Below are 25,279 nucleotides of genomic sequence, written 5' to 3' on the forward strand. Positions count from 1 at the left end.
TTTTCGTTTACCATCACGTGCAGAGTGAGACCGGGCAAAATATAGTCTTTCTCCGCGGAGCTTTATTCCTCCTCCCCTCTTTCTCTCTCGCTCTGGCTCGGTATCACGAAACCGTCTGAATTTAATTTATGATCCCGATTTATTTTCCAATTTTCAATGACCACCCGGTATTCGGGACGCGAGAGAGAGAGAGAGAGAGAGAGAGAGAGAGTGAGGGAGTACGGAGGGGCGGGGGGTGCGCGCTGGCGTCTCACTCGTTCGGCCCGTGCGTGAGAGATTCACCAATACCAGCGACCAAAACTATACCGGTAAACGCCGAGACTTTTACTTGTAACGCGCGCGTCGCACTGTGTAACCCGGCAGAAGCAATTTTCCATTTTACTCTCGTATTTAGATTTACCATTTCAGATATTGCAGGAAGAAAAATAAGCCTCGATCGAATCCCTGAAACATTGCCATTATCATCGCGATATTTCGATCGGCGATGAATAATATTTGAGCTATATGTGTCGCGCAGAAGACACGAAGAACGTAAGGAAATTAGACGGATCTGTCAGGTTTGGTGCGATGAAAATTTATCAGAAAGCGGTGAAAGTGTCGCGAGTTTTATTTTCCTCTTTAAGGCGAAAATCCGGAGCTCAGGATGCGAGGTAGTCGGAAATTGTCTACGGCGATATATATCCGTACGGAATACTGCACTGTCATACGAAGTTTAGAAACAATCTAGAATAGTTCATTATCCCAGCGCGCGACGTTATAACTTTTCTCGTGTTCCTACAAATATTGACTTAGCCAACGTTAAGTTATTATGTTGCAAGAAAAGGAGGAGGAAAATTGTGTCTGATTTTTTCCCAAGACCTCGCGAGGGAGACGGGGGATCCTGGTGATATTCAAGAATTCTCTGTCGAAGGATATCACATACGTGAGTTCATCTAGATATCGAGGAGGAGGAAGAGAGAAATAAGTTTAAATTGAATCCCGTCATCCTTTTTCTCGTTGACACGTCTGTATCTCGCTTCTGCTATTTTATTACTGGCGCTCTTCTTAGCTGGATGGAAAGAGATCATCAGAGTGTGTATGTGTGTAAGAGAGTGGTAAGGGGGTGGGCGGTTGTAACGCTCGCGTGCTGGACATACTACCCCGTCGTACCAAGATGGCGACGCCGCCCAGCTAATTTTTAACTGGCTGCTCGCTCGGAGTTTGGTTCGCCTATCGTTAATTGGATCCCAGATGAAGGAGCCCTCCATCCACCGACTCTCTCGCACACTCCCCCTCCTCTCCTCCAACCTTAGCGCGCGCGGAAATAAGAGGGTCGGACTCCACGAGTCGGCAGGCAATATCACACGCCGGGAAAATAGAAACTCGAAATCCTGCCAGCAGCCCCGGATATTCCTTGGGAGGACCGAGACTTTGCCAGTGAATCACGCGAGCTTTGAAAGGACTTGGAAAGAGAGAGAGAAAGCAGACTTTGTGTTGTGTCCACTGACCACTTCATCGAATCCTTTGATCGGCAGTTTCTAACTCGTTAATTTTATTAGCGGCTCCGTCTTTTTGCCAGCTCTAATTAACGCCTTCGTTCATCGCTTATCTCGAGGCCAACATACCCATTGACCGATCTCATTCCGTCAAGAGTTAAACCTCGGCCCAATGTTTCTCCTCGCATTTGTTCGTTTCCTTCTTTTTTATTCTTTCGTTTTAATTGCAAAGGTCTCGCGCGCGCGCGCGCCACGGAGGCAAAAATCGAGAGAGAGAGAGAGAGAGAGAGAGAGAGAGAGAGCACTTTATTCACGGCCAGGGAAAATTGAGGGATCAAAGTGGTAAGGTAGAACTTGTTAGATATTTGTCAGTTTTACGTTTTGAATAGGTGCGCGATACAAGAGTTTAGTGCGCTCGTAAAAAATTGCGAAAAAATTTATTCAGTTCTTTTGCCACGGCTCGGCACTGGGAGGCACTGGCGGAGTACGTTTTATAGCGGACGGTACTGGGTCGTAAAGGTGGTACGACTGCGGTGTGTATGCCTGCGTGTATAACGTAGCTTCGAGATGGAGCGAGAGTGAGGCACTACGCGGGCTCTGGAGAAAGAGAGAAAAAGTAGCGGGATAGAAAGAGAGGTCTGTCTCCCCAGGAAGCTTGTTAGGCGTCGGCGAGCTCGCTATCTTCTAATTGGCGATATAATGATCCTGAAGGATAGAATCCCGTGGTCCTGAAGGGGCCGAGGAGCACCCTCCTCCGTGCCTTGTTAGGGGTGAAATTAAAATTTGGCGTTACCTACCATCCTCCTCGCCCTCCTCGCTCCTGCACCATCTCTTCTCACCCCCTCGAGTTCCCTCTTGTCTTTCCCTCGCCCACTTCCCTCTCCCCAACCCCTCCTGCCGCCTCGTTACGAGTCCGCTCGAATTTATACGTCTCTTCCAACCTTAAGCCTCGTCCACACTCGCGCCCCGCCGCGTCGTATATAGTTTCCCGCACCTCTCATAATTCCTGGCTCATGCTCAAATATCTCAATTTCAAACGCGAGAAACAGCAGCAGCCTCCATTGAAATCCAACAACTGAACTTTATTATTTTCATAATAGTCCAAACGTCCATCTCCCCGGCTTTCTTCCATCTCCGTAATTGCGGCGGGATGACCCGTATTTCAGCCAAAAATCTTCCAATTAGAGCCGAGAGAGCGAGAAACACGATTCGCAACGGTTATTTCAGTGACGCCGCTCGGTTCCTTCTGCTCGATATTTGTCATTTCTCCAATTTCGCCGTGATGTACGCGTCCTCCCCCCCCCCCCCCCATCCCCCGTACACATGTTACGCGCCTAGCGGATTTGCGAAAATCCTGCTCTCATCAGCCAGTTGATATAATTGCAAAGCTGGACTTGATTAGCGTGTCTTACATCATCAGGCTGTAATCGGACTGAGAATTCGATCAGACGTTTCGTCGATATTCGGATCAGTGATACGAATTTGCAATACCTGCAATAGTTATGCACGTATATATATATCACGCTGTATTTACAGCAACGATCGATTCTCTAAATAAATTTTATGCAATCTCTACTTGATTAGCAGGTGGTAAAAAAACCTCTCGTAAAGCGACAACAATCTTGTATTTTTCACGTTACTTTTGAATAAGTTTTTAATTAGTATATATATATATCGAAAGTTCATAATGATTATTTCAGAGTACCGTTGCGGGGGGACTGGAGAGGTTTTGTCGAGTAATATTATATATTTCTGCTACCATCCACTAGGTGGCCTCTATGAGAATTTCAGAATTCGAGAATCCTTTGTGCACCGTCTGGTAGTTACAGGTCTGGTCTCAATTAGTAGAACTTGCGACGCTGAGCTCCAATTAGGAGCAGGTCAGAAAATCCATTCTGTTCACACCGAGTTATAATCAATGCCCTCCTTCCCCCCCCCCCCCCATCCTCTTCTCTAGCTTTGCTCCTCCTTACACTCTGGTATACGTTGTAAAAAATAATTCGATCGTCCTCGAGGAAGAAATCAAATTCGAAGCGAGCGATCTTCGGGCGTTCATCCATCGAATCCGGTAATGAGCCATGGTCGATGTGCAATCGTGCACTGCCAAGGAATTTTGTAAGGTGAGCGTGCGCATCGTTTCAGGAATTATCGGGGAGCCTTTAGGCGACGATAGTAGTTACAGAACTGGTCTCCTCAATTAGTGGAACTTATACGTTACGGAGGTCCAATTAGTCATAGGTTGCAACCTGTACTCCGCTTACTCGAGTGAAACTAACAACAGGGAACAAGCCGGCCGCTATATATATATATATATATATATATATACGAATAAATAATATCTAATATGCAGTACCGACTTCCGTATTGCAGCCTCTACGAATTAATTGGAATAATTACGGGGATTCGGGTATTCGATAGCCCGCGCCACGCCAGAGGGTGCGGATTTATTGAAAAAGGTCAATTATATTTTCTACCAATATGTATGTTCCTGTGTGTGTTTTGTTATTATTGCATATGCGCGCGTGTTTGCGCGAGCATCGCAGAGGGAGCGTTAGGACGCGTATACGTCGAGTTTGCGTAGGCTCTTGGTGCCGGTGCTGATAGTTACGGGTCTGGTCTCAATTAGTAGAACTTACGTCGCTGGGGTCCAATTAGACGTAGGCTAGAAGCTACACCCTGTTTGCTCAAGTTTACCGTACCTGGGCGCTGCCGCCACTGCCACCGCCGGCGCTAACGTGGTCGGATGGGGGTTGCCGTCCTGCAGCTGCTGAGCTCGCTCAAGGTGTCTTTTTCCTCCGCTAATGACTAATTAGCAGTCTCTCCACTTCATAGTATAATGACACGGGGCCTCCACAGCAGCCCAGCCGGATCATTATTAAACCCCGAAATTGCAGTCGTGGCCGCTCGATACGCGAAGGACACGCACGAAGCATCCTCGAGACTCGCACGAGGGTGACTTTCCTTCCGCTTTCACCAAGCTTTCCACACACTCGCACAACCCCTTCTTTACTAAATCTCTTCCCAACGAAATACCGACATTAACATTTCGCCCGATGAAGGCATATACCTTTCTTCCAATAGTTTTCTTCGCGCGAGAAACGCAAGCAAATAATATATATAAGAGGGATGAAAAATAAAGGATAATATAGGTAATAATAGGAAGAATGATATTGAATTTCATATTGCATTGCATTAAGACGTATAGAAAAAGAAACGATAAGGATCGTCGTATAAAATTCGGACGAGTATAGAGATTTATGAATATACTGGATTCCGTAAAGGCACGTACTCTGGGGGATGAAGAAGGGGTAGAGCTATTTTTTATATTCAAGCATATAAAGTCTTTTCGATCCTGGCCGGACAGTGAAAAAATTCTATAAAGCGGCGAATTGCAGAGTGCATTTGAATATACGGGTCATGGAAGTAGGACCGGACAAGTTCGGGGGTGGAATGGCCATTTCCACCCCTTCCCCGTCGTAATATTATATCGATGCCATTCTCTTACGGAACGAACAGCTTCATTCCCCCACCCCCACCCCCACCCCTCTCTCTCTCTTTCTTTACATTTATTTATTTCCTAAATGTCCGTCCCCACCGGCTACTTTATATTTGACATTTTTATTAAACCACCCCCGACTGCCTTGTCCTCCGCCCCGACAGGATATCTCGTGGCGACCAACGGGTGGTTGGCCAGGGACGTCCGGGTCCTCCCATATTGCTGTTAGGGCAGTTTCGTAATCTCGCAAGGGTGTCTCTCTTATATTGACCGAATAAAAACTCGTATCTGTCGCCGAATCGCCCCGATCCGATATAGCTCCTCTCTCTCTCTCTCTTTCTCTCTAGTTTACTACTATCGAATGATTTCTTCTTACTCTTGTCCTTCACCCCTCGCAGCGAGTGATCGAATAATAATTAACCTACGTCCGATCAACATGACTATTGACTTTCGCTACTTATTTATTGAAAATAAAAAGGGAAATATATAGAACAATGCTGGATTTTTTGTTTACGATTGAAATCGACGAAGGATTAATATTCCAATCACGCGAACGTCTCGCAATCGTCCCATTAATTGCGCAATTAGCCTTATCTCTTTCGGATCTGCTTCGTTATCGGCTATAGATTGCCCGGTTCTTCGGTAAATTTCTTGCCTCGCGTCGCTCGGTCCATCACCGTGTCGCGCACCAGCAGCAGAGTCCGGCAGCTCCTGGATGGCAAAACTAACAGGAAAAACATCGATTGGTGGAGGTGAGCCTTTGCGATAGTGGTAGTGATTTTTTCTCTTACACGGCGCCTTTTTAATTTGCCCTCCAATTAACGGACGGAGTCCTATTTGAAAAATAGCTGCCGCGAGGGTTGGCAATTATACTTGTTCCTTTTTTCGAGTCAAGAGGGCGTTATTAGCGCTATCCTCGCGCGCGTTTCAAACCTCTCGCATCCCCCTCTCTCTCTCTCTCTCTCTCTCGAATACTTTGGCACGCGTGTGCGTGGACGACGACGACGACGACGGCGTGGAGCAGGTGAATTCTGATGGAGAGAGAATGTGCCGCCGCCGCCGCCGCCTCCGGGTTTCGATGGTGTGCGTGTGCGGTGGAGGGGGGGTCCATGTTGGAGGTGGTAGCAAGGGGTTGGAGCTGGGGAGGGTTGGCGGGGTGCGGAGTGGCGTTTATAACTCGTGCCCGGGTCTCCCAGCTTTGAGAAGGCCAATTAGCAGCATAAAGCTGCAGCTCGGCCTCGGGGCCGAGGATGTTTGTATGTAATAATGGATTGTTACTCAAAGTATCCGGCTAATTAATTAAGCCCCCGCGCCTCGCCGTGCACCCACTATCCCGAGAGTTCGCCCCTACCCACCTCCCCAGCCCCCGGCGGCACCACCGATCGCTTCGCAAACCTGCAACCTCTACGCTAGGGAGAGAGAGAGAGAGAGAGAGAGAGAGAGGGATCTGCCAGTCTTCCCAACAGGAGTTACTCGCCGGAGAAACTCCAACTTTTCGAGATCGATGCTCCAATTTAACGACGATCCTCGATTCCTTGTCAACTTCCACCCCATCACGGTCACCCCGGAACGACCATTAATACCCCATTCCCAATACAATCACGAATCATTCTATTTTTCTTCCATCTCTCTCTCTCTCTCTCTCTCTATTCCGTACGGCTTCTCGTTTTCCCCCGTTATTTTTTTATTACGTTAAACCTTTAATACGAGACTTTCCGAAATAATTTCGCGCATACCTCGACTAACAATGGTAATAAATTTGGATAACGATGATTAACGAGAGTTTATACGGCATTACGAAGTTTTATCTGTTAATTGTTGATTGTCGGACGCGTTGATTGGACGTAGCACCGGAGAATTTGCAGTCACGCCAAAATAAGAGGCCGGATTTAATAAAGGCGCGCGCGCACGTTAATAACTGAAGCTATTTAACGGAACATAAGGAACCGGGAATAATGAGTTGAGCGAAGCGCACAGTAGTATTTGGCTAGTAAAAGCAAAAGCAACCGGCAGCCCTGAGGAGGATCGGGAATTTCAGGTTTTGCTGGTACTAGCAAGGTGCTCATTAAACTAATGAATCATACGTAGAATTTGGCATGGCAGAAGTGCATAATTCGTTCATTTCGGTGAAAATACTGTCCGCTCCAAGCCCGGCTGCTGCTGCTGTATGCACGAAATAGACGAGAGATCCTGCGAGAACGGACGACGGGTCCAATTAGCGCGGCTAATTATTGTGTGCTGCCAGCCACTTACGACGCGCAGACGCTTATGGCCACACATACGTTACATAAACGTGACTGTGTACAAAGCTATAGAGCCGCAGCCTGATGAAGATAACGCATTACGTCCATGACTGCATACCCGCAAAAATGAATTCTTATTCATGAATCTTATCGCCGGCAGATAAATCTGTCCCATTTCTTGAAAATCTGCAATTTCTTTCCTTTTGCCCCTATGTGTATATATATATATATATATATATTCATACATATTAGATACAAAGATGCAACTGTAATATTATACATTGGTCCCTCCATCCTTTTCGAAAGAATCAAACGCGATGTACAACGTCAAACTTTTAATAACAAATATGCGAAAAAGTTTGGTAATACTTCCTCCTGGATAATCTTGTTTCATTTTTGACGGAGAACGGAACTGGAACGCTGTTTCCTCCAGTGGCTAAGTGGTTTTTAATCCGGTAAAAATCGGAGATGGCACGTTTACGGATGAACCGAGGCCACCGCGCGCCGCCACGTCACTTCCGGCGCTGAGGAAAAAAGAAGCCTGCAAGAAACGGTAGCCTCGGTGATCTTGCAGCCAACTCGAAAACAAATATCCCGTTCGGCGCTTTCTTTATCTCCGTTTCCTGCCATCACTGCCAATCGACCCCGTTTTTCCCCCGTTCCAACCCGGAGTAGATCAATTTGTTCCCTGATGACGATACGCACTTGACTAACAGTGGAATTTTTCTCTCTTTTGCAGAAGGTGGAATAGCTAAGATCACGATGACTATGGATGTGAGCAAATCGGAGACTAATAAAAATGGCTCCACGCAGCAGGAATGTGCGGGGTGTGGGAAAACGATCACCGAAAGGTAAGAATCGAGTGTTCTATTGATGAAATGGCGGTAGTTGTATGGCGAGGGTTTTTAAGGACGATGATTAAAAGCGCCGGTGGTGAAACTTGCGTTGATCGATTCGCTCGGGGGTTGATGCTTGATTTTCCGGGTAAAATGTTGAACGTAACTTTTTTGCAAAGCGCTTTGCGACTGGGTCGAATGGAGAAATAACGGGCAAGGTAGGAGGAGAGGAGAGAGAAAGAGAGAGAGAGAGAGAGAGTGTGTGTATAGTGTCAGTCGGTAAAAAGGAGTTCTTTGGTCGGTTCTTCAGGTTCCTCCTGAAGGCCCTGGACCTCTACTGGCACGAGGACTGCCTCAAGTGCGGATGCTGCGACTGTAGGTTAGGGGAGGTCGGTTCCACCCTCTACACCAAGGCCAACCTTATCCTCTGCAAGAGGGACTACCTCAGGCTGTTTGGCAACACTGGATATTGCGCAGCCTGCAACAAGCAGATACCGGCCTTCGAAATGGTCATGAGGGCCAGAACGAACGTCTATCACCTGGATTGTTTCGCTTGTCAGCAGTGCACCCACCGGTGAGTCAGCTCGATCAATTAATTAATTAAACGAAAATCCGAATCCTCCGAGCAATTTCGTCGCGTCCCATGTAAAATATCGTTCTTGTCCGACAAGAAAGTCTAGCCGGGGCAAAAAATGCCTGGTCCAGGAGACACAGTCCACTCGAGGGGTTGCTTTACAGGCCAATTGGGAAATCACCCCTGTACGGTTCTGCTTCCTACCCCTCCCCTCCCCTCCCTTCCCCCACTCCTACACCCGCGGCCGGAAGCTATCCTTCCACGTTCTCTCTCCCACTCTCTCGCACGTGGCCAAGCCCAGCTATGGCAGTGCGTGTGCTATAATTATCCGGATACTGCTGACATTTTTCTATCAAACTGCTCTCGGCTCGCAAAATTCCCTCGACTTTCACCCTCGCTCCCCCTTCCTTACCCTCGTCAAACTCCTGGTGGCCGGGCTCTGCGTCCAATACGTATACACGGGCCAACAAAAGCATCCGGCTTGTGTTCTCCAATCTTGGCACTTTGCTCTCCAAGAGATATCAGGAGTAATTTTTCGTGGCGTATAAACGGATAAAGAAGTTGGCGAGGGATGCGGGGTGGGAGAGGGGGTGGACGAAGGGGGCGGAGGTGGACGAAAGTACACGGGAAACGACCGCATAAAGGGAAAAATAGGAAGTGCGCGCAGCGAGAACATAAAATGCCAAAACTACAAAGCCAGTAAAGCACAACAATGCCGGCTTATTGACAAGGTGGGAGTGGGGGGAGGTTCGAGGGCTGGTTAAGGCTGAGTATACGAACTTGCCAAGTTACCCGGGAAGAAGGGATGAAAAGCTCGATGGCTCTAGTGGGAGGGAGGAAGATGAGAGAAAAATGTAAGAAAGGAGGTAAAGCGAGCGAGCGAGCAAGCTGGAAGGAAGGGTGCTGGTGTAGTTTCAAGCCAATAGTAATGGTTCGTTCAGGCGTGCGACAAACGTTGTAAAGCTTCTCTAACAATGCGAGAACAGCGAACAAAAGAGCATCAATTTTACGTTTTTATCGCCTGCTATTGTCTATCTTCGACAATGCGGGGGTGCATACTGTCCGGCGCCATCAAATACACCCCCAAACCAACCGCCAACACAGCTTTTTCCACTTACTTTTCCACCTATCTATCTAGCCCATTTCCCCTGTACACACACACACACACACACACACATATATATATATATATTAATAATTCACCAAACATTATTAATTTACTTACGAACCGAGAGAAAGATTAATGCGAATGATCAAGGAATATTTATAAAGGCATCGGTTTGTGATTTCTGGCTCGAAGCGATTCTAAAAGATTATCCGTGGGTCGTCGAGGAGGAAGGCAAACATGGAAAGAGAGAGAGAGTGAGAGGGACAGTGCATATAGTGAAAGCATTGAGTCAAGGGGGTGTGGATGAAATCCCTGATGCTTATGGCTGCGATACGTGTCACGTATAAAATTGTTATGTATATCATGGAAGGGGGTGAAATCGTTCGATCTATAAGAAAACTCGTGAGGGACTGAGTTTTCCATATTATCAGTGTAAGCGATCACTAGGGACACAAAGCGAACAATTTTCGTTTGATCCTATCAAAATGATAATTTCATACCCTTGCACGTATACAACTTCCCTATCTTTATTTCGCACTGTTACAATTATCTACGGAGTAATTGGATTTTTAGGAGAAAAAAATCTTTAAGAAAAACGCACCCTTACTGCTGCTGTGAAAATGAAAGACAAATTTCCACTTGAACACCGAGATGACGTTACCTGTAAATAAGCTCGCTTTGTCGCACCAATTAAGCCTAATCCGACTATTTAGCTGCAGCGAAATAGTAGCACATATTAGGTCAAAATAGAAGCCTGTATTTGCCTGTCGCTAAATACACAAACGTATAGATATGAAATATAATTTTTCATGAAATAACAATGTGCATTGTTTATTTAAAAGTGGCAACATTAAACAAATTGACGATACACGAGCAATAATAATAAGAAACCTAATCTAATTTAGGGATAGAACTTTTGGCACAATATCTCTAGCACCCTGGTGTATATTTACGTTTCGATCGTTATATATTAATGGCGGCTCGTACGTCGCGTCGTCGGTCGGAAAATTTTAATTACAGCGCAGGTAAAACGACACGTGTTTGCTCGTCAATAAATTCAATTTAATGAAATCCGTGCGAGGGGCAGGGATCGATGGAGAGGAAGACGCGTGCGCGGCTGGAGTACGTATAGAAAGCCAGCCAGGACGCGGCTTATGAAATTGGGCCCGCACGGGCCAATTATTTCGCGGAAAAGCAAGCGGGCAAGTTGGAAGGGGCCAATTACACGCGACGGCCGGGCGTCGTGTAACGCGACGACTTAGAGTTTGCAATTAAACAGCAACAATTACACAGGGGGTAACTTTAGACTGTAATAACAGAGAATAAAGGGTTGCCGGTGACTATGGTTGGCCCGGCTACCCTCCTGCTTAGGGGATGATTTACCGATCCAATTAGCCCTCTCGCTCGCACCTCCGTCCGCGTCCATCTATCTGTCTCCCTCTCTTTCTCCGAAGCTAAAAAGACGTCCGGTCTAATTTAACGGGCGTCCAATTAAAGAGTAACTCTATGATCCGAAACGGGATCACACTCGCGATCCCGTGACCTCCCGCTTGCGACTTTGTCAGAGAATCCATTATAAAAGGTCAAAGTTTGTCAACCGTCCTCTACGCTCTCTCTACACACACACACACACACACACACACACACATGGTAGCATGCATGTATAAAGATAATATCGTCCTGTCTTTTCATTATTCAAGAGGAAAATTGATCTGTATCTTTGAGGAAATTGGGTTAGCGCGCGCGTTATGCCACAAGAGGTCGCGCGAGTAAATATCTCCTGTATGATTCTCGAAGCTGGCCATTATTTTATTCAGAAAGTTGGCATATCGTGTTTTCGTTGGTACTCTGCTTCGGGGTGGAGGCGGAGTCGCTTCGTATTGCTCTTTGAGGGGCTACTGCGACGTCACTAGAAGCGGCAGTAAAGCGGCCCTAATGGGGTCACACATTGGCACTGGCTATTTCATTTATTTATTCACACCACTCTGGCTCGCTATACGCCAGCCCCTCTTCCCCGTAGCCATATCTCACCACTCGTCGAGGTTTTGCGAGTCCGGGGTGACCCTCATTAAAGATTCAGCCGAGTTATCTGAGCGCACCCAGATTGAAATTTTCCATGCAGACCGTTGAGACTCTGCAGCTTTCAACTCCCTGCCTCCCTCCCCCCCCCCCCCATCCCCTTCTACTCTGCATCCTTTAGCTTAATATTTCAATCCCGCCCGGTTCCTTCTGTATTTCCACTGGACTCTTCCCCGTGCCCCAAACAAATGAATTCCTCACCGGAAACCGCTGTTTAATTAAAAGAAAAGAAGAAAAATTCACACGCTATAGTATACCACCACCACCTGCGTGCACTTTCCTTCATTTATTCTGCTGCATCCTCATATTTCTTTGTACTTCGACAAGCAGACAACCTGCGCACGTATATATATCCGTACCACGGAGCAGCTGCTTCTTACTTTGATTTTGAATTTCTTCGGGAAGCTTTTGGTCTCGAGTGGCCATTAATATTTCAGGCCACATCCGATGCGGCACGTACCGATATTCTTTTTGCGTACCGAGCTTCTCATCCAGCGGATGCGAGGCTCGGTAAGGATGCTTTTAGCTGTCGAGATTTTGGACCATACGTAAATTATGGCTGCGCCCTTGGAAATTCGCGATACTGCCATACAGGTAGCTTGAAAAAATTGGCGCCGTTCTCTCGCGGGAGATCCGCGCGGAAATGTACAATAGGGGATCCAGCAGTCTAGGAGCTTTCACGTTTTGCCATTTGTTTCGTCGAGATATTAATTCTGCAGTCGTTTGCTGCTAATGAATCAGTCTATCGAATGAAATGATTATCCCTATTACGAGTGTTTTTGTTCATGGTCTTTTTTCGCGTATGAATCGGTTCTCGGCGAAGTAGCTTCTCCCGTAATTGCGCACTCGACGGAATTATCTCATTGCACGAACGCACTCATTCTGGATTTCCCATTATGCGCAGTACGAATAATACCGTGCAAAAAGCGCGATCCTTTCTCCTGTAAATGTCTGCCTTGCAACGATACCGAAAATCGGCGTATATACCTCCATTTTCCACCATTACTCCTGTTTTTCTCACAAAATCCAGCGCAATATGCCTGTGTGGACGTTGATAGACCAATTTTATCCGTGTTAACATAAGTTGTTATTGGTCGAGGCAAAAATTAGATACACAAGAGAGAGAGAGAGAGAGAGGAACAAACAGAGAGCATTATATCGTATAGAGCGAGGCAGAAATTCACGAGAAAGCGAAAGGATCATTTAACGTGGCTCGCATAATGGGGGAAGCTGGCAAAACCCGTGGTGGGCAGCGCGATAATTCTATTTGTCATGCGATTATGAGAGTATCTACCTCCAGCCAGACTCGCTCCTCTCGCATTTCCTGGTGGGATCAAAGCGGACAGAAGCCCGATAATAATTATTTGTCCGACACGGCACGACGCTCTCGTTATCCAAATCACCCTCCCCCCCCCCCCTCCTGGCCCCTCAATCTCTACCCTTCCTTCTCACTCAGCACTGCAGCTTCTTTCCATACCACTTCCTTTCAATCAATCGACCGAATAAAAATTATCCGACAAATTGGCTCTATCCTCACACTCTCTTTCACATTCTACCGCGCTTATACCTATTTAATCCCGAATCTCTGAGATAGTGTAAAAAAAGATAAGCCTTGCTTCGTTAACGACAGAATTTTCTCTCTTCTCGTTTGCAGGTTTTGCGTGGGAGACAGATTCTACTTGTGCGAGAATAAAATACTCTGCGAGTACGATTACGAGGAGAGATTGGCGTTCGCCAATATGGCGCTGCAGTCGCCAGCATCCCTCGCGTACATCAAGAGACAACTACCGCCAACCCCGACGCCTCCTGGACAGGGCGTGCATCCGGGACACAATCCCTTGCAAGGACACCAAGGAATGGGTCAACCGGTGGGACAACACAATCACGTGTCAAATGTAAATAAAGAGAGATTGACGCTGGGTTGGAGATATTTGGGCTTTCCGTTGGGATAATATTTAAGGTTTGTTCGTTGATTTCTGATACTCAGGGTCAGATGGCTGGAGGGACGCCGACCGTGAACGGGACTGCGATAGGAGTGGGGGGACCGAGGGGTCCTGGGGATATGAACAACAACGGCTTGTCGGGTCCAGCGCTGGGATCGGTGAAACCTCCCCCGATGTCGATGCAAGCCCCAACGAGCTGAGACGAGGCTCTCCCACCCCTGAAGAAGCTCAGATGCCTCAACGGATACTGAACCCCCGAATGCTGTTGGTCAGCTGTCCGCTGAGCAAACGGTTCTCCCACCAGTTTCACCTTGAACGGACTGATCGGAAAACTGGTGGCTGACAGTCGCTGTGATTGCGAGACGCGGTCGATGAACTAACGACCCGCCAGTTTTCATCCAGACTCTTTCGCGTATCGCTTCTACGAATACACGAAAACACACACACGGACATAAATTCATAAACACACAGGACACACCTTGTAAAATACGATACGATATGTAACGATAAAGAAAATTTATGTAAGATATATTTGTAGCTGAGTGCGAATGGAATCGAGCGATTGAATTGCAGAGTGCGTGTCTCTTTTGCAGGGCGACTTGTAAATATCAGTATTGTGTCAGCCCTGCGAGCGCAAGTATACGCAGACCTTGGTCATTTTTATTCTATTGTAAAATTCACGACTTTTGCGCGCAGTCGATGCTTCAAGGACATTCGAGTGCGAAGGACAAACCTCGATGAAAAAGCTGCGTCATAGTCATCGATCATCATCTTCCTTTCCTTTGGCTCTCCAACATTTGGATTGGCCGTTAGCCTGCACCGTTTTTCGCCATTCTGTTGCCGGCAGAGGATATTTGCCCTTACATAAGCGCGCGATACTGGCGCCTATCTAAACTTCAAGACTCAATTTAGCATTCGCTTCTCATGCACGGTACTCGAATATCATCCCATTAATATCATCCTTGAACCCTGTTGTTTCCCGAAATTCATCAAACGTGCGAAAGATAGTATATAATCCCCCCCCCCCCCCCATCTCCCTTGGTCTCTCAGCTGTACTCGAGGTGCTACGTTCGACGAAACTGTAAAGTTAATTAGGCTAATGGTAATTTTAACGAATGATATAAGCAAGCGCTCGTTCTGGATGAATTCATGGAGTTTTAAAGTTTTCTTTCCGGTGCTCTTGAATATATATCGATCGATTCGGTGTAACGAAATTCTCGCGAAATCTGAGAACCCAGGCTCGTGATAAGTAAGAGAGGTAAGAGGAGTGGGTTCCATACAGCTGATACCAAAGATTAGGATAGTATTAAACGCCCCTTTTAAGGATTCAAAATTTTATTTTTTATTATCTATTACGGCTCGCGTCCGTGTTATATCGATATGTTAAATTATGAATTTTGAGAAGAGAAAGACGCGAGAAAAATATCGCACGACTAATTTCGACAGTTGGACACTCTGCGAAGAGAGAAGAAAGAGAAAGTTGGACGTTGAGTGAGGGGCTTAGTCATAGTTTTACGTTTGAAAACCAAAAAAGGACACTTATACCAAAAGAATCTCGTATACCCAGCGCACTTGGCTCTCTCGAAAGGGATTAAGCCACCCTCGATTGTACGTATACTGCATATAACCTCACGTTTAAGACGTCAACTGTGATGTTAACCATGGACAAGTTCCTTAGACACAAGAAAACTGAGAAAGTCCGGCTAAACTGGCATAAAATGCTCACTGTATAGCAGATTTAACGTTACATTCAAGCGTACCTCGATCTAGGGAATTTTTCTATGGGTCACCATCTAACAACTGTAAATTATTAACGAAAGGAGAGCGTGTTTGTGTGTGTGTGTGTGTGTGTGTGTACGCGTGCGTGTGCGAGTGTGTGAGCGAGAGAGAAGCGTGTCGATTTTGTAAAAAATCGCTACGACGACAGTGTATAATACGAAGGAAACTCTCGCAATTTATTGTTGTCTTCTTAAAAAGCTAGGGAGAAAAAAAGACACGAATACCTTTTCCCCTTTTGTTATTCATCTGTATATACTATCATTTACTAGCGCACTACTAATATATTTACGAACGCCTCTATAGGGGCTCCCATTACTACCGAAGAAATATAACATTCTTATTAATACAAACCATCTGCATCCACGAGTCTTTTTATTTCACAAGCCAACTCCGGGGATCGTTGAAAGTAGCCTAAGATGGAGCGGAGAGCGATAAATTTTCAAATTTATGGAACCACTGAAAATGTAGAAATATATATATATATATATCACGGTCTTATTAGAGAAGGATCGAGTCTCGATAGGTTCGCTGTTATTTGGTTTTCAGTGGCGACATGGCCGCGATACTCCCAGATCCCTCTCTCTGTATACTCGGTATTTATGGGTCTTCCGATAACGTCTTTCGATTCCCATCGAAATCGAAGGGAAGTAAAGCCGTTGCGCGTCCAAGTTCACCGATTTGCCCAGGGCCGTATTGGGCCACGTTGCGAACGAGGGGGATGGAACGGGGTGAAATGCGATTTCCCTAATGCTTTCCAGCCCACGGAGTCAGATGCTATTATGCATGGTGAAGACTTTATAATGGGACGTTGAAACTCCTTAAAACTCGCGGGCACGCTCTCTTCCGCAGGGGTGCCTTCACTTTCGCCCCTCACCTACCCCTTCCTATATATACAAGAACGCGCCATGCTGCCCAGCCTCCACGCAATTTATACTATATATCGGTCGTTACATGATCTCCCGTTACCTACGAGAATTCGCTTGCACTATGGAACTCTGTCCACGACCCTTATCGATTCTCGTGATATATATATATATATATGTACAACTGCACGCACGACGTCATTGATCGTTAATCCAGTTTGATATTTAACAGAGCCCGCATGCACGATTTTCGTAAATCCGTGCTCGTTTCAACGCTAATTTCTTATTTCAGCCAACCAACGTTACCACAGATTTGCCCATGCACATTCAACTTGAAATTAAGTAGAACCTTATCTAGCTTGGGCCAGACACAGATTTCAGCCTCCGATCGATCTCTTTGCTAATGAGACACGAACATTCTGGATAAGGCGCGTACACACGCGTGGAACTTAATTGGATTTCGTGTAAATCATCTTGGGAGGGGTGTACTACCCTCCTGAAAACTTGTATTAAACCTCAATTGCTTTGTAAGACTGACTCTCGCAGCTTTTCGAGGAGTGCTCCTCCGTGCTATACTCCGCAGTGAAATTGGTTTCTTTGCCAGCGGAAACCACTGAAAACAACCGGGCAACGAGACACAGAGGAGATTAATGAAAAAGAAAAAAAACAAACAAAAAAAAAAAGCAAGATAAATAAAAGGGAGCGAGATAAAAATCTAATCAGGCGGAAAGCTTGATAGCGAAATAATAGAATCCTGGCAATGGTTGATACAGGTAAGACTTATGGAATATTTAATTAGTTTCGAGCAAGGGGATTTAATTGGATTCTCAGCTGATCGTTCTTGGGAGTAATGGGTCCTGTCAAAAATCGCATTAATCACGTTAAACGAAGAGAAAAGAAAGTTAAGGAAAAAGAGCGAGAAGGGTGAAGCGGGACGGGACCCCCTTAAAATAATCTGGCCCGAAATGAAATCAGCCAAGGCAATTTCCAGCCCCTGTGCGAGCGCGTTGGCGGTTTCATCCACCCTCTCCTGCAGGCTGTCCCGGCCTGGTGCAACCGACAAATGACGACGCAGCCACCCCCTCGCGGCAGCTCACGGAATTAAAGATCCGGAGATAAGGGTGTCATCCTTCGCTATGCATTATGTGTTCGGCAAAAAGCTTGCCCGGAGCTACCCCCAGGAACGTACACCCCCACCACTCTCTTCATCGTCTCACTCGCTCCGGCAAACTTCCAATTAATCTTCCCCATGTTTCTCCCCCCTCAATGATACTCCCTCCCCCGCCCACTCCACCATCACCCCGTCATATATCTTACATCTCTGAAATCGCCCAAACAAGTATCTACTCGTTCAAAACTCTCTCCGAATTTTTCTCGCTTCAACCTCTTCCATACTATTCCAAAACTACCACAAACGTTCGTTCGCTAGAAGAGCGTTCATCTTTCAAGGACGTACATGTGCCTACGATATATATATAGTACACGGAGGGATCGTTTTATTTCTTCCCTCTTTATCCGCACGAGTTTACCTTAAATATCTCGCGACTCCTTTCCACTTGTCTGATCAATTCCAGACGCACAGGAAGAGTCTCCCTCCTTAAGATTGTCACGCGCAACTAGAGTGATTCGAATGGAAGAATTAACGTTCGTCGAATTTCGTGTCGACTGGATTGAAACTTTGTTCTCTTGTTGAAATATTAAGAAAGCAGAGACTATATTTAACACTTTGCGTCGCGTGTTATTGGAATCGATTGCTTCTAGCCCTTTCGTTTCGAGTACATTCATTTATTTTTCATCTTGAAGAAGCGAATTAAAGGGAAATTGAGTAGAGTGGCAGAGAGAGAGAGAGAGCAGGGGGAAGCGGATGACGGAACGAAAGTTGAAGCGGCGTTTGAAAAGCGGAAACAGACACTCGGGGTGGTCCGTGCGGATGAATCGGCTCTTCTATTTCTGGCCGAGGCGCGCAAAGCTGCCGCGAGAAACGTTCCGCGGCGAGGCTGCACGACTGCCATTGAGGGAACGACCACGCGCTTGGCTCCTTAATATTTTCGAGCGATAAAACGTGAAATACGAGCGGCCTCTTCGCAAAGTCCGGCCGTGCGCGCGGAGGATGTCCGGATCATAACGTCGTACAGGCCACTGCCTCGCTGAGTTACTCGGCCGGCAACTGAAAAGGAGCCACCCTGGAGCACACCCTTTTCCCCAGAAGAAACCGCCTTGCCCTGGACACGCTCGCCAAGCTCGAGAGAGAGAGAGAGAGAGGGTGCCTCGGACAAAAGAAACACTTTTGGATCTTTTCGCGCGCGTCACGTTGAAAACATACGTTTCTTTATCTACGCATATAGGAAACGAATCGATCTACATTTTCAGCGATCGAGTGAAAGATTCTTCGTTGATACACGTAGTCTTATATAAATGATTTTGCTAAAGGAAAAGTACTAGAAATATGATAAGAGGAAATTAGGTTAAGTACAGCAGAGTTGTCCCTAGCTCTGGCTCCCCGAAGCGAGCATTCGAGAAAGAGAAATTGCTTTCGAGTGGACAAATCGAGTTTTGAAAGTCTCGTCTCGCGCGGAGGCCGTAAATCTGGCAACTTCGCTCGGTTTTTGTTCAGCTCGGTCGGTTGTCCGTCTGACCGCGGCGGTCGTCCTGTCAAAATCGTCCTGCGCCAGCCAGCCAGAAATACATCGTCTCTCCGTAATGTCCGTTAGCAAGGATAAGCCGAGCCAGGGATCTCGGCAAGAGGAGGCGATCGATCCTAAATTAAAAGCCAAAGCTGACGCTCTGACCACGGAATTTCAGTATTACAGGTACGCCATCCGATAAGTCGTGTAACCGAATACCATTAGTCTGGCCCACCCACCCACCCCCCCCCCCCCCTTTTCCTTGCCCGCCATTCATTATCTCTCGCCATTACTTACGTGGACATTCTTATTCAACGCTGAAATTTTCATTTTTAATACCGCGAATTAATAACGTCCCTCATTCTTCTCATTATACACTCCCGTCGAATCTTCCTAACCAAGAAATATTTAATAATCCCACTTTTTGCTCGCGAGTGCTCCCTCGCATATTTTTAATGCTTTTTACCTAACCTTGCGATAGTGCTTTAAACGATCATTTTTCAGTGCGGCTATAAGAAATTTAATGCTGGTCCTGACAAAGTCGAAAGACAAGAGTAAAGTTTTACCCTGGATCAACAAATTTCTTACGCCGGAGTACCACGTGGAACCTCTCAGGGACAAGCGTAACAGGTACAGCTAGGTTACGTCCAAAAGATGATACTGATCATTTATTTGCAAATCCACCTCGTTCTCCAATTTTACGACGAATCTCACGACAGATATTTAGCTGCCCTTACCATATACATGATCAATGACGAAATGGGAGGAATTTTTAATAACGATCCACCGCTTGGCAGTACAAAGGACGTGAAATCTATTCCCGTTATCAATGCGCCCGATGCCGAATGGGAATTGGATACTACTTGGCAGGAATACGTAGCTTCTCTGCCAGAAAATTGTCCAGAAGTACGAAAACTTTGAAGAAATTTCCCATCGATCACTCATTCTTCTCATTATGATTTATTTCCTCACCCCGCGCGTCCTTACAGATCTCGTGCAGTTTCCACGCGGACGACGAACCTTGCGAGAGGGACTCGTTCGAGATGGCCGAACAGTTGGATAACGTAAGTAGTATAAATATTCATTATCGCGTCAGCTGTGTTTAAAGGAAAAAACTCCACCTTCTCCAAATATGAGAATTCAAATAATAGGTACAATCGAGTAGGATAGGGCTCGAGAGAGAGAGAGAGAGAGAGAGAGAGATTCATTAATCTTAAGAAAGCTCTCCAACAATCATATCGTTAATCCTGATTAGCTGTATCAAAGCTAATTACTCATCTTAATTTGTAAATAACGATCCAATTTATAATTTACAAAAAAGAAAAAACGATTTTTTCTTAGGAATTTAAGTTTCTACTCTATCAAATGAAACCTTACGCTGCTATGATGCCCTATCCCGATGCCAGAGCGAAGGTGGCAGCTTGGATGCAGACCTTGTGTCGTTTGAGTTGTGACAAATGTTGCAAAATGAAAGCGCTTCGAAACGATTACGCTTACGTGCTTTACGGGTAATAACGCAGAGGCCACCGCAAGACAAACTATCATGATCAAGTCTAACGCTGAAATTAATTCTTTCAGCTACGTGCGTGATTTACGCGTGGCCGGACCATTCCAGGACTATCCACCGTGGAAAAGATTGCTGTCCCTACCAGAGGCGGCCAAGTATAAATAAGAAAATAGATATTACAACCTTGAAAGTATATTAAAATAATTAGAAACCACGTTTCTAGGCAAGCTACCAAGAGACACCCCATAACCTCGCCGTACTGCACGGAGGCCGAGACCTTTCTCTGTTCCCAGCCAAATCCAGAGGAGGGCGCATTCTGTTATATCGCCGTGACCGGAGAGTTTGCCAATCCAGACACTTTATTACCGCATTAAATAAACAAATACTCTTGTCGCTTGGTTCGAAACGAGAAAAAGCTAGACGAAATTTCCAATTACCCCGCGAGATACGGACAAAGAGACGATTTTTCATTGGAGGGCTGCAGAGATCGAAGCTTATCCCAGATCTTTGACGCACATCCTAAAACAATCACACGGGCGGCCGGACGGTTATACCACTACCTTAACTTTGCACGAAGCAACGCCCTGGCGTTACGTATAGGGTGTACCGAAGGAAATAACCGTCATCTGTATTCGCGATAACATCGTAATTGAATGCGGTTGACGGGAATTTGCTATACGGCGACCACCTCCTTCCACCCTCATAACCGTTCCCTTCCCAACCCCTCTGTTTCACCATCACCACCCCCCGCCCCATCTCATCAACCCATCTCTCTTTTCTTTCTCCCTCTCCCTCCTACTCCATCGCCTTTCTCATTTTCCTTCCTCCCGCACGCCATACCCGCGGGTATTAATCATATCAAGCCGCGGAAAAATCTACCTTCCATCCCTCTCACCCCTTCACCGCTGCGCAGATTTTAGCTTCACTCGTATACAAGCCGCACTGATGATACGCTGTGGTCCTATAGGCTGCATCCTTCATGTTGCACGAGTCTTCAGCGTCTTGCAAACGAGGAGGTCAAGCTTCGATGTCGATAGGATCATTAGCATTCTCTCGGTAACTACTTTATGCTAAGTATCGAAGTTTTGTTTATTCTCCGATTTTTCCCCCACTTTTAAAATGTTCTCTCTCTCTCTCTCTCTCTCTCTCTCTCTCTCCTCGTGATACTCTCGAGAGGAGAACGACTACATTTTTCTATTATCGATCTGTACTAATCGCTCGCTCGCTCGCTATAAAATATCGAGATTCTGTGTTTTATCTTTATTGATGGGAAATACCTGTTTGGCGACGACTGTCACGAGACCTGATTGGCACACTACCCACTCTATTAATGGCCTAACTCTCATCGCTTTTAGTCTTCGTTTCACGTGATTTTCGCTCCCTACAAAAAGCTTTACTTTTCGTCAATTACTCGATGAATCCATTTTTCCCTTCGTCTCTCTTTATACGGATCTCTATAATGACGAATTCGCGAATATAGAATCAACCTTTCGCATCACGAGTAATAAACTCGTAAATAAGAATAGCTGTTTTGCCTAGAATACCTCTCAAGTGTGCCGGGAACGTAGCATATACGTCAAATGCACAGCTTACATATATGGAAAAAAGCAAAATTGAGCTTTTTCCCAAAACCCCACAGGCAATTTGTTGATTGGCGACAATTCGTTCGAGAGTGCCGATTATTTATTTATTTCTTTTCTGTCTTTTTTTTTGTTTTTTTATTATTTTTAGTATTTTTTTTTGTTACGGAAAAGTTTTAACCGACGTGTCTGTCTGCCGAATAATAGCAGTACTTCGATTTATTGTCGAATGACACTGTGGTTATCTCTAAAACCCATTGAAATATATATATATATATATCTATATAAAAGAACAAACAAAACAAAAAAAAAATATTTATATAGGATTCTCTCTTCATTTAGAGTAGATTTCAATTCCGCGTGGCGTTAGGAACCAATGGCTGGCTATATGGAGAAAAATTAATATTGAATTTGTAAATTGTGATTAATTCTTCAATAATAACGGGTTTGCGGTTAGAATAGTGAAATATCGAGAAAAATAGGGAGCGTAGATAAAAAAGATTGGAGAGAGAGGCGGGCGAGAGAAAAATGCAAACGCCCATCGCGCAACCGTCTGTTCGTATATTCGGCTTGGGATGCAGGAAACAACAGCCCCCTAGGAGGAAAAGGTAAACCGATATGGCGAGATAACGCGACGATATCGCGCCACGTGAATTATAAGCTTTGCGCCAGACCGGACGGAAGAGCGACAGGACTGTCAAACGCAAACTGTGCGGCTACTGTAGCGCAGTGCTTCTCTTTTACCGGCTGTCGATAATTCTGCTGTCCCCCCCCACCCTTCCCACCCACACTCAAAGAAAATCTCATTCTCACTCGGAGCAATTATTCAAATCCGATTATCGCGATAACCTCTGCAAGGATTCCAAGGATACCTATTGGAATAAAAAAGAGTGCTTAGAAATGAATTTAGCACGCCTTAGATTCCTATTATTCCGAGGCCCCGAAAGCGTGGAGTAGTTGGAATAATTACATTTGTTTGAATTAGGCGAAGTGTTTTCATCCCAAGCATCAAGACAAACGACAAAGTCTCGGAGGAGAGCAACGGTGGCTCTCTAAACTCACCGAAGACAATAATCGCGCGTAAGCAGGACATTAGAGGTAAGTTAGTTGTTTGCATCCCCAAGAGTACCAACTCCCATACACCAGCGAGGCTTTAGTTTCGGGGCTAACTATTTCGCAGACCTTCGCTCGAGAGGAGGACCTTAATACACTCGCACGTTATACACACTCTATATATATATATATATATATGTATACTCGTGCAGAGCCACGGCATCGTAGATAAACGGAGAAAATGGCTACGCTGCCTAAGAATATTACCTTCGGGAATACAGCTGCTAATGTTTCACCCTGATGCACCTATACATTGCAGACGCGAATAAAACTGCACATGCACATATTTGTTAATTAGCAGCGGCGCTCTAATTGATTTCATTCTTCGGCAAATTTTCAGTCCGGCCAAGTCGATTAAATTTATACATGAATTTAATTAAGCGCAAGATATTTCGGCCTTGGATTTCCGCGAACGCTAATATAAACACGTCGATAATAAAATATGAATTCTATTTCCCTTTCCCCTAATATATGCGAGCTATAATTAATATTTTGACAATTCTCTAATTAAGCTTAAATTTGCCATGATTATTTAATTTGCATTTGGTAAAAAAGTTTTTTTTTAGCCATGCATTAGCTTACCATGCTTTTCTTCCTGAATTTGTCCGTTTGCTTCTGTGCATTATACCGTTAATTACTATGATTTTGCGTTTGAGTTTTCAGGTTATTTATAGCTGTGCAAAGTGTCAGGTTATACTCGGATATGTTAATCAGTGCTATCAGTGTTTGGATAACACACGGCGAATGTACTATAAAGGTAGACAGATTTTAAACGTATCTTTAAACAGCTCTGGCTACGACAGGGATGATTAAAACTCGCTAATTAGTTGCGAGATGTTTTCTTGGCTATTACGTAACGTGAGCTTGCCATGCACTGCTAAGTCTCTATTAGTCGTGACAATGAATTTTACGGGAATTGACTATCTCGCGGCGCTCGTGTCAAATAATAATTAATTTCTACCCGGGCGCCGCTGCGCGCGGCGGCGAATCCGAATTTTTGCCACGTTAGACGAAAAACGCGCAAATTTCCTTCGAGTTATTTAATTAGATTTTCTGCACGTCGGCGACATTAATTAAATCTCTGTCCTGCTTTCCGATATAATTAATCAAGTACTATACTCGATGTATATATATGTATAATCAAATGTTTTTCGTCTTAAGAACAAAATGTGCTTCTAGCTTAAATAATTACCGTACAACAATTAGTAGGCGAAAACTCTGAAATAATTGAATCGACGCTTATATAAATTATATACCGTATATGCAAATTGAAGCTAGTCCAATTAATTAAAGAAGCTATGACTGTATATTATTGTGCCGCCAAGTGGCATATATGCAAAAGTGAGTCAAAGCGCAACATTGATTTTTTTCACTTGGAATGCACACATCATATATATCTATCAGTAGGTCTATCATTATGCGGTACACACCAAGGGAGGGAGATTTTTCAAGTGACGAAAGTAGGCTTGGGTCGGACACGTAGTCTTCTCTCGTTAACCAATGGCAGAGACAGTAATCGTCGCTTGGCAAATTCCTCGAGGAGAGAGACGGACATTTTCTCTTCTTCTTCTTCTTTTCCACGAGTCGAACGAGATTCCTCGACGAGTCAAGGAGGAATTAGAGTGGAGTATCGGGGGGCAATTATCCACGAAACAAACAGGTCCGCGAGGGAAAGTCTAACGACTGGCGGCCGGGGTCTTCCTGGCGATTACCTCAAAGCAAACCGCCTAACAAGACATTGTTCCGAATAGCTTAGCCATTCTCCCTCGGCGTGGCGTGGCGTGGCGTGGCGTGGCGTGGCGTGGCGTGGCGTGGCGTGGCGTGGTGTGGTCCTTTTCCACCCTCTCAGCCACCCCGTCGAACCTCTTCCCATGAAGAGAGAACCTATACTACTACCACTACTACTACATCCACCACCGCGGAGCAACCGAACCCAGGAGCAGTTAACAACCCTGGTCTGGCGACGGTCGTTAGCAACCACCCCGATTCCCATCCCCCCTTCCACCGCTGTACCCCGACCTCTAAACTCCAACCTATGCGTCTATATATACAGTGTGCG

The 25,279-nt window shown here is 45.6% G+C and overlaps 1 protein-coding gene across 3 annotated transcripts in view; it reads left to right on the forward strand.

The window, feature by feature from the left end:
- LOC136775212 (LIM domain only protein 3-like) overlaps nt 1–15,878 on the forward strand; it is an 85,503-nt gene extending 69,625 nt beyond the window's left edge. For all 3 annotated transcript variants that reach the window (XM_066729789.1, XM_066729800.1, XM_066729797.1), the window contains 4 exons: nt 7,954–8,065; nt 8,361–8,624; nt 13,466–13,706; nt 13,799–15,878. In XM_066729789.1, the coding sequence (XP_066585886.1) occupies nt 7,977–8,065; nt 8,361–8,624; nt 13,466–13,706; nt 13,799–13,954 (750 nt within the window). In that variant the 5' untranslated portion in view covers nt 7,954–7,976 and the 3' untranslated portion in view covers nt 13,955–15,878. The remainder of the gene's footprint in view (nt 1–7,953; nt 8,066–8,360; nt 8,625–13,465; nt 13,707–13,798) is intronic.
- The last annotated feature ends 9,401 nt before the right edge of the window (nt 15,879–25,279 follow it).

This window comes from Prorops nasuta, unplaced genomic scaffold, assembly GCF_024137725.1.
Source record: "Prorops nasuta isolate Cenicafe-Biocafe unplaced genomic scaffold, Cenicafe_Pnas_1.2 PNAS00002, whole genome shotgun sequence".
In the NCBI taxonomy this organism is placed as follows: Eukaryota; Metazoa; Arthropoda; class Insecta; order Hymenoptera; family Bethylidae; genus Prorops; species Prorops nasuta.